Source organism: Leucopleurus acutus (genome assembly GCF_964270905.1).
Source record: "Leucopleurus acutus genome assembly, chromosome: 2".
NCBI lineage: Eukaryota > Metazoa > Chordata > Mammalia > Artiodactyla > Delphinidae > Leucopleurus > Leucopleurus acutus.
In genome coordinates, this window is record NC_139143.1 from 168,243,132 (window position 1) to 168,257,536 (window position 14,405).

General features: G+C 42.3%; 1 protein-coding gene across 2 annotated transcripts in view; it reads right to left on the reverse strand.

Annotated features, from left to right (window-relative positions):
- The window catches only part of KPNA6 (karyopherin subunit alpha 6), a 49,287-nt gene extending 36,041 nt beyond the window's left edge, over window positions 1–13,246 (reverse strand). For both annotated transcript variants that reach the window (XM_082861426.1, XM_082861425.1), the window contains exon 1: window positions 13,167–13,246. In XM_082861426.1, the coding sequence (XP_082717552.1) occupies window positions 13,167–13,170 (4 nt within the window). In that variant the 5' untranslated portion in view covers window positions 13,171–13,246. The remainder of the gene's footprint in view (window positions 1–13,166) is intronic.
- Window positions 13,247–14,405: the final 1,159 nt, after the last annotated feature.

Sequence of the window (14,405 nt, forward strand, 5' to 3'; positions counted from 1 at the left end):
TCATTAACTCTTTGAGAGCAAGAATGTGTAGCACAGTGCACAGCACATACATGCTCTCAAATGTTCTATTCAACATTTTTAAACTTCAGTTTTCCAAAAGATCTGAAGTGGTTTACAATAAATTCAACAAAATAAAAATACCAAACCCAAAAATCTGGAAAAGGAATATACACATATGCATAGAAAATGGGGAAAGATGAATGCAGATCAGCAGAACCCAAGAGTCATTTAATTATTGAAACTGACTTGCATTTTGACATGTCAGCTACCTGTCAGCCAAAATATAGCAATATGATTGAGCTCTTACATAATTCTCAATATCCATGATGGTGTCCTTTGAAGCACAAAAGTTTTAAATTTTCACTAAGTCCAATTTATCTTTTTTGGGGGGGTGGGAGACTGCTTGTGCTTTCAGTGTCATGTCTAAGAAACTGTTGTCTAATCCAAGGTCATGATGATTTACTCCTGTTTTCTTAAATGGGTTTTATAGTTTTAGCTCTTTACATTTAAGTTTCTGATCTAAGTTAATTTATTTTATTTTATTTTATTTATTTTTTGGTTGTACCGCACGGCATGCAGAACTTCCCCAACCAGGGATCAAACCCACACCCCCTGCAGTGGAAGCAAGGAGTCTTAACCACTGGACCACCAGGGAAGGCCCTAAGTTAATTTTTATATATGATGTAAGGCAGGAGTCCAACTTCATTTTTCTGCATATGCATACTTATTCTTTTTAGGCAATATATGTATCAATAGCACATTAGGATAATCAAAATAAACCAGTGATTCACACAAGTCCTTTCTTAATGAATTTAACATTAACTGAGATGCCTTCAAAGTTTTTATGATAGAACCAATCTACTAAACTAACAAACTCCTGTGATATATAAGTTCCTTTCCTGTGTCAAGTTACTTATTTCCATGTCCTGCTAGGACACCTCCATCAGGCACCAAGGCAGGCAAGGATCATGATGCTCCTGCCAAAAAAATCACACATCTGTGTCCTTGCTGCTAGATGTGAAAAGAAGCAGTCTTCTCAAGTCCAGTCCAGAATGCTTTCCAAAGTCTCTGACCGTGGTGGAAAGTTTTTATCTACTAAATCCAGACTAAAAGCCTTTTTTTTTTTTTCAGACTAAAAGCCTTTTGAAAGCTCTTTCAAAAATGCCAAAGTCAGGGACTTCCCTGGTGGTCCAGTGGTTAAGACTCCACACTCCCAAAGCAGGGGGCACTGGTTTGATCCCTGGTTGGGGAACTAAGATCCTGCATACCACAGGGTGCAGCCTAAAAAAACCAAAACAAAACAAAAATGCCAAAGTCAATCTCTAATCTCTGCAGAGGGTATGTTCCCAGGGAAAATTCAAATTTGATTGGTAATGATTTAGAAACAATTTGCTTAGCTTTTAAGTCTAAGCTCATACAGAATCCCCATTTTATTTATTTTTTATAAATTCTTTTTGTAAATATTCATTTGTTTATGGCTGCACTGGGTCTTTGTTGCTGCACGTGGGCTTTCTCTAGTTGCGGTGAGTGGGGGCTACTCTTCATTGCGGTGCACGGACTTCTCACTGCGGTGGCTTCTCTTTGTTGCAGAGCACAGGTTCTAGGCACGTGGGCTCAGTCGTTGTGGCGCACGGGCTTAAACGCTCTGCAGCATGGGGGATCTTCCCGGACCAGGGCTCGAACCCGTGTCCCCTGCACTGGCAGGCGGACTCTTAACTACTGCACCACCAGGGAAGTCCCTAGAACGCCCATTTTAGAGGTGAGAAAACTGATGCATAACTTGCAGAAGGACCCAGCTACTAAGTGGAAGACTCTAATCCAGATCTTTGAAGACTCTAATCCAGATCCTTCTGACTAAAGCCAAAGCTCTCTCTATTACATATACTCTGCTCAACAGCATACTAGCCACAGGGGTCTCCTTTGTTATTTCTTGGAAGAAGTGTGTCAATGTTTCTTCTTGGATTCTACCACCCTAACCACTGCCTGACTCAATCTGTCAATGACATGTGGTCCAGTTCTTGCCAAGAATAGGGAATACAGGGCTTCCCTGGTGGCGCGGTGGTTGAGAGTCCGTCTGCCGATGCAGGGGACATGGGTTCGTGCCCCGGTCCGGGAAGATCCCACATGCCACGGAGCGGCTGGGCCCGTGAGCCATGGCCGCTGAGCCTGCGCGTCCGGAGCCTGTGCTCCGCAACGGGAGAGGCCACAGCAGTGAGAGGCCTGCGTACTGCAAAAAAACAAAAAAAAAACAAAAAAAAAGAACAAAAAACATAATGAATCTAAGTGTGCAATGATGTCAGAGAGTGGAAGTGAGAACTATTTTTACTGTGTGGTGAGTTCTGAAGTGGTCTTTGAAGGATAGATGGTTAATATTTCTAAAGGTAATGGCGTAGGGAGGGACAGCAGTTTACCAGGAGCAAAGATTTAGAGATCAGAAAGCCCACGGTTGGTTTGAGGGACAAGATCAGTTTGGTTAGAGAGGTATAAATACAAAGGCCCACAAGCAAAATGTCTTTGGGATGTAACAGTGAACTGCTGGCCCCTATTCTGCAGCACTCCGCCCCTCCATCCCCAGTCTTCAGACAAGGAGGGTTCTGCATGGCCTGTAGGTGCATTACACAAATCTCTCTGACTGGCTCTTCATTTCACCCTTTGGTAATAGGAGAAAGGGTTTTTCTAACAGCCCTTGTAACAAAATAAAAGCAGGATTTCTCTAACCTGTACATATTAATTCAAAAAGGAGGAGCTAGATTTGGGATGCAATCTTCTGAGGAGCCCAGGACAATATGGGGAAGAAGAGCCAGACTGAGAGGCCACACAAAGGGAACCCTCTCTGTCCTCATTAGACATGCTATGGACAGACACTCAGTGCTGCCCCTCAAACCTTGTCAGCTCCTTCCAATATGATGTAGTGAGAAAGAGCACTGATTTGAGAGTCAGGTGAGCTGGTTCCAATCCCAACTGAATAACCATGGGCAAATTACCCACTATTTTGAGTCTCTGCTTCCATTACCTATAAAATGAGAATAATAAACTTTATAGCCCAGTATGATTGATGAGGTAACGTGAAAGTGTCTAGGGTCTAAATGCTGAATCAATGGTATTTCCTTTTTCTTCTCAGCCCTACTTTGAAAGGCTTCAATTCCCCATGAGGGCAATTTCCCAGAAGTCAGAGTCAAAGAGGACGACTATATTTTCTTGCTCTCCATTAGCAGGTAGTTTTTCCTCTTCCTTTCTCCTAACACTGTAGCTCCTTTCTCTTAACCTTTATCCTTCTATTCCATCTTCATTCCCTCCAAAGCTAGGCTGTAAGAACCAATAAGCCAGAGTTTTTTGTTTTGTTTTGTTTTTTTAGGCCACGCCGTGCGGCATGCAGGATCTTAGTTCCCCAAACAGGGATCAAACCTGTGCCCCCTGCAGTGGAAACATGGAGTCTTAATCACTGGACCGCCAGGGAAGTCCCAAGCCAGAGTTTTCAGAAAGGGCCTGTTCTCTACCATTTACCTCACCCCAAGATAAGCAATTCTAACCATGTCTCATTACAATTATTGCTTCTTTGGAAGATTTAAAAGCTGATGACTTTCAAATCTACATCTGCAGTGCATATCTAATACTCAAGGGGTTCCTTCTATCCATGTTCCATAAGTACCTCAAATGCTTAAAAAAAATTTCTTTTTAAGTCATCATCTCCATAAACCTGCTCCTCATACATTCCTTATACATTTCATTATCCACAATCCCATATCTGGAATTCTGAAATCAAAAGAGCTCTGAAAATAAGAAGGTTTTTAGTATATCTAACACAAAATACATTTAGCAACAAAACCTGAACAAAATTAACATGAGACTATTTATAGCCCTTATTAATCCCACTCAATTAATATTCAAATGATTTGCCTGAAAATATTAATATTATTTGACTATACAGGGCTCTATCCCAGACCCTGCTGGAGGTGTTATGCACTCAAAAGGGTGAAACTGGTTCATGGGGGAGGGGGAGAACTTAGATATTACAATGGTATGTGGCCCTCCAAAGCTCAATCTTACAAATAAAGACTTATTCCCTAGTATCTAATTTTTCTTGCTGGATTTTCTTGAGTATTACATAAGCAGCATTGACACTCACTTCATAAAAGGCAGACAAAAAGTATGCAAGAACTATACTACAAAGCTATGGCAAACAGACAGCTATGACTGGGGGACTTTCTCTTGACTGATGGCTGAATCTTGAAGTCATATGACAAGAGGTGGCCTGAGCATGCCTGTTTTGCCCTGTGGATGTTATTTATGTTTGATCCTCAGTGCTTCTGTGTGTGACATGGGTTTTGATAATTAAATTAAAAATTTACATTTTATTATTTAATTCTACAAATTAAAATGTGTCCCAATTAATTATGCCAAGTGCTAAAAAGAAAAATGTTAACAATATCTGAACGACTATCTAGCAGCTAGTTAAAAGTTATTTTCTCATATCAGCAAAATTTAAAAAGTTTACTAAAAATAATGTTAAGAAACTGATTTTTCTCTATTGTTTTGTTTTTGCTGGAAAATGAACAACTTTAAATGATTTTTTAAAATCTGATTACACTGTTTCTGTATTTATAAATACTAATTTGCATATGCAATTTGATACATTACAACTTATATAAGTAAATAAAAGTTACTCAGCAAATACAGCTATAAAACTTAGTTAAATGTAAATAGCTTTTTAACTTTTAACCTAAAAATCTTGTTTAGTCACTCTTAACCTTGCACTGAACAAAAAGCAAGCTTTATGCTTACTCATTTTATGTATAAAGCACAGACATACTTACTGTACGTAAAAAGATATAGAGTATATCTGCATGTTAAAATTTCATGGGAGGGATGCATTAGGGAAAAAAGATGTCTAAAAAGGCTTCTTAGGAAGGTGATAATGAATGGAAAGGTTGAGGAAACAATGATATAAGGGATTAGGGAACTGTACCAGTATCTTCTCAGCTTTTCAAGTCAGAAACTTGGGAGTCACCCTTGACAACTCTTTTCCCCTTATCCCCATATCCAATCACTAGTAATGGTCAGCTTTATTTCCTATTTCTGGACTGTCTCTGTCTCTTCTTCTCCATTCCTACTGCCATTACCCTAACTCAGATCTTCATGATCTCTTGCCTAGACTTTATAAGAGCCTCATTAACCTGTTCCTTTTCTCTTTATTCCAAACTTCTGGAAACAGTTTGTCTCTCCTCTCTTATTTCTTAGCCCACTCCAATCTGCTTCCATGCTATCAAAACTGTTTTCGTAAAAGACACTGATCAAGTGCAAAATGCTAAATTCAATAGACCTTTTCAGTCATTTTTCTCATCCTCTTGGCAGCACTCAATCTTGATAGCCATATCCTTCTTGAAATACTCTTTTCCGTTGGTTTATGAGACATCAATCACTACTTGTTTTCTTCAAATTGTGGCTGCTGATCCCCTTCTTCCTGCACATTAAAGCTAATGAAACTTGAGGTTCTCTTTTCAGCCCATCTCCCATGATATACATTTTTCATAGGCACTATCAGTGATTCCCATGGTCTTAGTTACCATATATAAACAGATGATGAATCCTCTATCTCCATCCCCAGACCCCACGCTTGAGCCCCAGACTTCTCTATCCAGTTGTTTTTTGGACAGCTTCCCTTGGAGGTCACAGAGATACCTCAAAAATGTCCAAATTTAAACTCAACTCAGTTAAAAGCATCACTATCCACTCTGCTGCTCAAGGCAACAGGCCTAGGAGTCATGCTTAATTCCACCCTGCCCCAACCACTTTCAGCCTCCAGATGAAACCAATAACCAAGCCCTGCTAATTCAAATTCCTAAATCTTATTCTCCACTGTTACTACCTCAATCTCCATCAACATCTCTTGCTAGGACTACCACACTACTTAAGAACCAACTACTTCAAGAACCTCCTGGTTGGAATGTTATCGCAGTCTAATTCATTCTCCCCAGAGCAGTCAAGCAATATAAATAAATTAATTTGATCACGTCACTTCTGAGATTAAAACCTTTCAATGGCATTTCACTGTTATCAGGATAAGGTCCAAATATCATTCCCCCTATGCTACCAACCCACCTAGCCTACCAATCTTTTGCTTGTGAAATAATCATTTCACCCTGCCACTGACAACTATCCATAGATCAGCTCTCATTAGCTTAAAGGCCTTCCCTGATCCCCCTATGGCGGGGTGGACCCCCTTATTATATAAATCCATAGTAATGCGGACTGCTCCACTCAAAATATTTATCATTTTATAATGGTATGCGATACAAAATCAACTGGGACATAGGAAGAAAAACATACACATATGTTGTAACTAACACACATATATATGTATATAAATAACATATACAAATGTTACATATATATAAAAATAATATATACGAATGTTACATATATATAAGTAAGGCTTACCTTTATTATGCATTAGCCTATTAATACTGGCAACTTTTATCTGTTGGTCAGGTGGCCAAGTTTTCCTGAAGGAAGACTGGGAGTTATACCAATCAGGTGAAGACACTAGTTCATTCACATTTATCATACTGCATGACACTGTAGTTTGTGTGCCTAGTTAAGTGGATTTACAAGATAGCTACTTTTAACTAAATTAACATTCACAAAATAAATAAACAGCTTAGAGTCCTACCAAGAAACTGAATCGGGGCTTCCCTGGTGGTGCAGTGGTTAAGAATCCGCCTGCCAATGCAGGGACATGGGTTCGAGCCCTGGTCCAGGAAGATTCCACATGCCGTGGAGCAACTAAGCCTGTGCGCCACAAATACTGAGCCTGTGCTCTAGAGCCTGCGAGCTACAATTACTGAGCCCACATGCTGTAACTACTGAAGCCTGCGCGCCTAGAGCCCGTGCTCCACAACAAGAGAAACCACTGCAATGAGAAGCCCGCGCACTGCAACAAGTAGTAGCCCCCACTCACTGCAACTAGAGAAAGCCCGCACACAGCCACGAAGACCCAACGCAACCAAAAATAAATAAATAAATTTAAAAAAAGAAAATGGGGCTTCCCTGGTGGCGCAGTGGTTGGGAGTCCGCTGCCAGTGCAGGGGACACGGGTTCGTGCCCGGGTCTGGGAAAATCCCACATGTCGCGGAGCGGCTAGGCCCGAGAGACATGGCCGCTGAGCCTCCGTGTCCGGAGCCTGTGCTCTGCAACGGGAGAGGCCACAACAGTGAGAGGCCCGCGTACCGCAAAAAAAAAAAAAAATAAATAAAAAGAAAATGAATGGAAGATAATGTTAATAATGCAGGAAGAGGAACAAAGAAACAGCAGAGCTGATGTCTCTGGAAGTAAAAGCTCCTAAGTACCAGAATTTCACCTGCCACATCACAATAAAACAAAACAAAACAACATAATGACCAGCTAATCAGATCTAAGTCAGCCAAAGATTTAAAATTATCTAGAAGATTATTTAAAATATGGACTTACACTCTCTCATGCACCTTACTCTGAATGTATAATATGCTTAAAAATAATACTTACTGAATACACAATGCTATCATGATCAGCAAGACATTTAAAAACACTTGTCTTGGGCTTCCCTGGTGGCGCAGTGGTTAAGAGTCCATCTGCCAATGCAAGGGACACGGGTTCGAGCCCTGGTCCAGGAGGATCCCACATGCCGCAGAGCAATTGAGCCCGTGCACCACAACTACTGAGCCTGTACTCTTAGAGCTCGCGAGCCACAAATACTGAGCCCACGTGTCACAACTACTGAAGCCTGCGTGCCTAGAGCCCGTGCTCTGCAACAAGAGAGGCCACCACAATGAGAAGCCTGTGCACCTCAATGAAGAGTGGCCCCTGCTCGCCGCAACTAGAGAAAGCCTGCAAACAGCAACGAGGACCCAACACAGCCAAAAATAAATAAATAAAATAAATAAATTTAAAAACACTTGTCTTCATCCTTTTATAATAAATACGGTGTATATATTTTTTGGCCTTGCCTCACGGCTTACGGGATCTTAGTTCCCCGACCAGGGATCGAACCCAGGCACCCTGCAATGGAAGCAGAGTCCTAACCATTGGACTGCCAAGGAATTCCCAAAATGTGTTTAGATTTTAAAAGTTAACTTGTAACATCTAAAAATTTTTAATCTGTTATGAAATCATATGAAAATTCAGATTTCCAACCTCAAGGGGGAGAGGGATTGTGGAAAGGGATGTGAAATTATGCAGTAAGGCAACACTAGACCTACATTCTGTCATGGCAACAACTGGCTGGACCTCATCAGATTGCATGGGACTCTAGCTGGCCCGCCAGTCTATATTTGGTTGATTTTACTCGATTACCCATTAGAATTTAAGCTCTAGGATTTCACTAAAAATATATATATATTTTTGTCTGTTTTGTTCACTGCTGTATTTCCAGGGCCTAGAACAGTAGCTGGCACACAGTAGGCATTCAGTAAACATTTGCTGAAATTAACAAATAACAGGTGCCTGCCTGCCTAATCCCTAAAAATGTTTCTGACAAGTATTCATAATATGTTTCTGCCTTCCCCTAAAAGACAAATTGATTTATCTTTTATATTTAGCACAGGGCCTGACACATACTAAGTACTTTATTTGCTCACTGTATGACTAATAGCAATTAGTTATCACTTACTGAGTACTCACTGTGTGCTAAACACCACGTTAAAACACTTTACAAGCATTAGCTCATTTAATCACCCTAACACTCCTATGAGGCAGATGCTATCACCCCTGTTTTAAGAGATGAGGAAAATCAATCTCTGGAGATTAAGCAATTGGTCAAAGCTCTAACTGTATTACAGAATGAAATAACTGTAACACAAGATAAAATATGAAAAGAGCTATAGGAAAGGCAAGAACAAAGTGCTACAGAATTCAGAAGGACAGTTCACTTCCAGTTTGGAAGGCATAACACACATATTTGGGAAAGGTCCCTGAGGGAGGTAACATTTAAACTAAATCTTGTAAAAGGGCCAAGATTTTCATAGGAAAAGATGGGTGGGGAAGGGATTGCTTTTGTCACTTTCTCTACCAGGAAAGGTGAAGTACATACCAAGGAGGTAGTCTGAGTAGAATGTAGGATATGTGGATAAATATTAAATCGAACAAGACTAGTAAAGTCAATAGGAAGGCCTTGAATACCATACCCTATGGGTTATGATTTTATCCTGTAGACAAAAAGAAGTCCATGAAGGTTCCTAAACTAAGGAGAAGAGTGACAAGACCAGAAGGGTGTTTTAGCAACGTTGCTGCAGCAGAACTGGTCAGGGTAAGGAGGCTATATAGTACAGATTTAGAAGGCTCCTGAAGTAACAACACCTTTACAATTTACAATATTTTCTGACACCTAGTACTTCACTGACACTTCACTAACAACATTAATAAATAGTATTATCATATTTTCACATCAAGGAGGCTGAGACTTAGCAATTTTAAAGACCACAGAATTAAGTCTTTGTGGGACTATGCTGTGAGAAAAACATACACAAAACAATTTAGGGAAGACATCAGTAACAGGATCACAGTATCCAACAACTGCCAATATAGGAAGGGAAGAAAAGAGTAAGGAACCAAAAATAGGTAAGATTTCTATCTTACGCCCTAGTGTCTGGGCCAGTGGTCCCACCATTAACAAAAATGTAGGAAAGGTACACCAGGAAGGGGGAGTGAGTTTGATGCTTGTGGGACACAGTTTAGTAGCTCTCTAAGTTGCTGTTAGGAACTGTGGGGTGGGTGGGCAAGGCTGGAGGGAAACTAAGAAATGGGATAAATTACTTCCTGACCTGGAGGCATTATCAAAAAGGTTTTGTTACTTGCAGCAAACCAGAAGCAGCTTTTAGTATCCTAGAGCCCAGTGACAGGACAGTTCCAAAAACACCATGAAGAAATCAGATTCTTTCCGTCTTCTCGACCCTCACCCTTAGAACTGCCTGCTCTTATTTCTAAATTCTGCCTCATGATTCCAGCATTGCTAATGGCAATTTCAGAGTCAGAAAAGGGATCTTTCCTTTCCAGAGGCAGAACACAGCCCTTAATAGCCTATATTTTGGTTAGAACCATACTACCTGAGTATTTCCTCTATTTACTAGCTGTGACCTTGCTTAAGTTACTGAACCTCTCTGTGCTTCAGTTTTCTCAACTAGAATGTGAGAATCTGAGAAATAAACGAATTAGTATTACAGTACTTAGTGCCTAGCACATAGCAAGTTCTATGTAAGTGTTCGCTATTATTATAGCTTTCCTATCTCTCCATCTCTTTGAAGCTCTCACACTTTGGTGATACCTGGGTTAAAATATAAAGTGGCAAAAAAACAACAGAATAAAACTTGGCAAATAAGGAACTCTTTTCAGAAGTCCTCCAGGCTTCCTTTCACATTCATTAGCCAAAATCTGCATCACATGCCCATACTTAAATCAATCACAGCCTAGGGAGATAGAATTACAATGATTGGTTTAGTTTATATCAATCAAGACCTACCCCCTGGGGCTGGGAAGGTGCTGCCAGATTCCTGGTTAGCAGGATGGCAGGAACAGCGATAAAAACGACCGGTGTCTGCCAAGACTTAGTCTTGAGAGGCTGCGGTCTCTGCTAGGGAGGGTTAGAAAAAGTAACTTCCAGAGCTGCAAGCCTCAACCCCACAGGGTTCCTAAGAGCAATGAAATCACTGCAAAGGTCTGTTAAGGCTAGTGAAGTTTGGCACAGGAGAAATAGTATAGGATATAGGCCAGAGCTCGAGGAGCGTACTCTTGAGAGGCAGTGAAACACAGCAGGTTCTAGATTCATGGAGGTGTGACGCAGGCCATGTTAGCGTTCCCAGCCCTAGGGCCTAGATCACCAGCCTTGGACTTAATCACCTAATCTTCTCAAAGCCTGTTTACTCATTTATAAATGGGGATAACCCAAATTATCTCGGATTTGATGTTAGGATTAAATGTAAGGATATATTTCACCCCGTAGTATAAGGATCAGAGAAAAAAACAAAAAAAAACCAACCCACACACAAAAACCCCAATGGCCTGGTGTTCAGAAAGACAAGGTGCAAGGCGGGATGGGGGTGGCGGGGAGGTACCTGAAATGGAGTTGCAGAGAAGAGAGGAGGCTGCCTGACTCTCTAGACTAAAACTCCCCTTCAGGACCCTGGTCAGGTTCTGTTGCTCTATTGAAGAACTTTCATTTCAAAGTTTACCAGAAAAGGATTAAATTTAATCACACCTGAAGTCTTCTTAGAGGTTTATGTGCAGCAAAATGGGTAAGAATCTCACTTCTGGCTTTGCTGTAACTAACTGTGTTATGTTCTCTGAGGTAGTTTCCCCATCTATAAAAACTAAGTAAATCACTGTCAAATTTATTTCACTGGGCTTAATAAACTAAATATTAGCCCCTTCCCTTTGAGGCAGCAGTGTTCCTGAAATTGAAGGCCAATACAAAATCTATAACATAAAAGCCCCTAAAATTTTTCATTGATACATAAAGTTGCAGCTACAAGGACAGGCCTATCAGTCTTAATGGAGGATTCTGGAAACCAGAGTACTTAAAGGAAAGGAACAAACATTACTGAAAACATTATTAAAGGTGGAAAAGAATCTGTTCTGATATTTATAGAGCCCTTACTAGTCTCCAAACACTGTGGTATCTTATTTAATTCTCAAACACCTCGATAACCCTGCCCCCTCCCCTCTTTCTAGAGATGAGGAAAGGAAGGCTCAGAAAGGAAGAAAATAACATTTATCGTGGACTGTACTGGATGTTTTCCACATGCATCACTGCATCTGACATTTAAGTGACTTCTCTGGATGAGAGCTACGAAGTAGCAGGCAGGATTATAATGCCAGATCTGATTCTAAAGTCATTGCCCTGCAGCTCAAGGGAGTAATTTATGTTTCCTCAGGATCAGGTTTCTTACAAAACTCAATCCCAGAATCTCAAGCCCCACCCCCAACACACCCACAATAGTTGGGGTTAGCAATTCACTTTGCAGTTTTCCAGTTTCTTTCAGATTAAAGATTTCAAAGTGGGCCCACTAGCAAAAATACAAAACACCTTTACAACTCTGCCTAGGATTAAAAGCTTTCTTTCCCCCTTTTCCAGCCCAATCACTTGGGGGCCAGGCCATAAAGAACAACAGCTATAAACTAGGGCTCTGGAGCGATCAACCTGGTTTAAGCCACTGACTGTGTGACCTTGGGTAAGTTACTTTACCTCCCTAAGCCTCAGTTTCCTTATCTGTAAAATAGGAATAATAGCAGTATCTATCTCAATAAATAGGTTGTGCATATTAAATAAAACGTGACATGTAAAGCAATCAGAGCAATGCCTGCACTCGGGAAGAGCTTAGCAAATTTAATAGTTCTCATTGCTGGAGAAGAAGTACCACTGATGGTTCTGTCCCTAAGTCCAAAGACTTCGCCATCGTATTCTCTCTGAGCACAGGCCTTGCTACCTGGAGTCCCTTTAGAAAGAGCAACAGGTCGCTCCTTTTCTCCTAACCAGGGCCAGGCCCAGAAACCTAAAGCCCCCGACCTATACATGACTACGAGATCTTGGCACTGGTTTTCTACCACTACGAAGGCTGTCACTCTGAACCCAACCGAACCACCCCATTTCCGCCTCGGCTCGGTAAGTTCTCCCGGCCTTCAGCGGCCCAGGCTGCCTTCGGCATGGCTGCCCCTGGTTACAGGCCTGGAGCTGGCTCGCCTGGCGTCCCTTCGCCAAATAACTCTCTCTGCGACGTAGGGAGGGTTTCCCTGAGTTCAGGGCAACCAGTGAATCCAGTTAAGAGGCGCGTCGGTCAGACACACGCCGGAGAGGGCTGCCTTAAACGCCTCCCGGGCCTGCCACCGGGAGCCCGGCCCAGACCGGAGGGTCAGCCCTTTTCTAACCTCCGGGAACGCGTAGGGTCCGGCCCAGGGCCACCACGTGGGGGCTCCAGGAGTGGCAAGGTGTTTCCGAAACCAGCCCCCAAAGACTGCTCCCCGCTTGGGCCCTAACCTGGCCCCAAACTGGCCTGAGCGGCGCTCCCGGCCTGGCTTCTCCCCTCAACCCTATTTGGAGGAGACTCAGACATCCTCTGCAGACTGCAGACAGGCTCTCGCCAGACTCCAAGCCCCGACACTGCCTCAGACCGAGTCCCCAATTGCCTGGTTTCCTTACTCACCCATCGCGGCTCCGCTCGCTCTTACTTGGCGGCGGCAGCGGCGGCAGCTTCGGCGGCAGCTTCAGCAGACAATATGGCGGATCTGCAGGACGGCAGCCCGAAACGGACAAACAACTTAACAATCCCGGGAAGAAACGCGCTTTCGGCCCCACCGCCTAGTTCACAGCGACGACCGCATTTAAAGAGACCGCAGCTACTAAAGGCGGGGAATAAGGATGGAATATGAAAGGAGTGGGTGGAGAAAAACTGGGAGGGATACCTACTAAAGAAAGTTAAGTGTGCTTAGGATTTCTCAGCTTTTTCTGCTATTTCCTTTTTGTAGTGAGGTCTCCTCCCGTAGAAACTTTTTCTTCCAGAAAGGTATTCCTTCCTTTTGTAGTTAAAACCACCCATAGACCCTGAGCCGGATATATGAATAAGGAGTCATCTGGAAAGGTGAAGTGACTTGCTCAAGGATATAGCGATAAGGAAATGAAGAAGTCTAGAGTAAACCCGATTACAATCTTATTGGGAGATACAAAGTGGAAAAATAATGAGACCGGTGCAGTGCTTTATAGTTGACAGAGCTATTTCATTTAGCCTTACTGCAAGCTCTCTGAAGGCACAAGTCAGTTCTATAGTGTTCATCACTGATCTCCAGCACCTAGCACAGCATCTGGCACGTGGTATGTGCTCCATGAATAACTGTTGAATGAATAAACAAACGAATGAATAGATCTGTGAGTTACACAAAAAAAGGGATATGATCTCCCTTTTTAGAGATGAGGAAATTGAGGCTCTGAGGTTCATACATCTTTTTTTTTTTTTTAAATATTTATTTATTTTGGCTGTGCCAGGTCCTTAATTGCGGCACGCGGGATCTTTAGTTGGGGCATGTGGGCTTCTTAGCTGCAGCATGTGGACTTCTTAGTTGCGGCATGCGAGATCTAGTTCCCCGACCAGTGATCGAACCCACGTCCCCTGCATTGGAAGGCGGATTCTTAACTACTGGACCACCAAGGAAGTCCCGTTGTCATGTGTCTTTTGAATCATGGAACTTATGGCTGGTACACATTAGACCTCCCTTTTTGCATAATAGGATTCCGGTCCTTCTGTCCCCCACCTCAACACACAGAGGAAGGCTATGTCTTCAAGTCACTGGTCCCAAGAGGGAGCTATCTTTTGGAAGCCCAGGTCCTGTCATAACAAATTGCCACCTCTAGTTGTGGACCTGGCCCACCGAGGGAAACAACTCAAAAA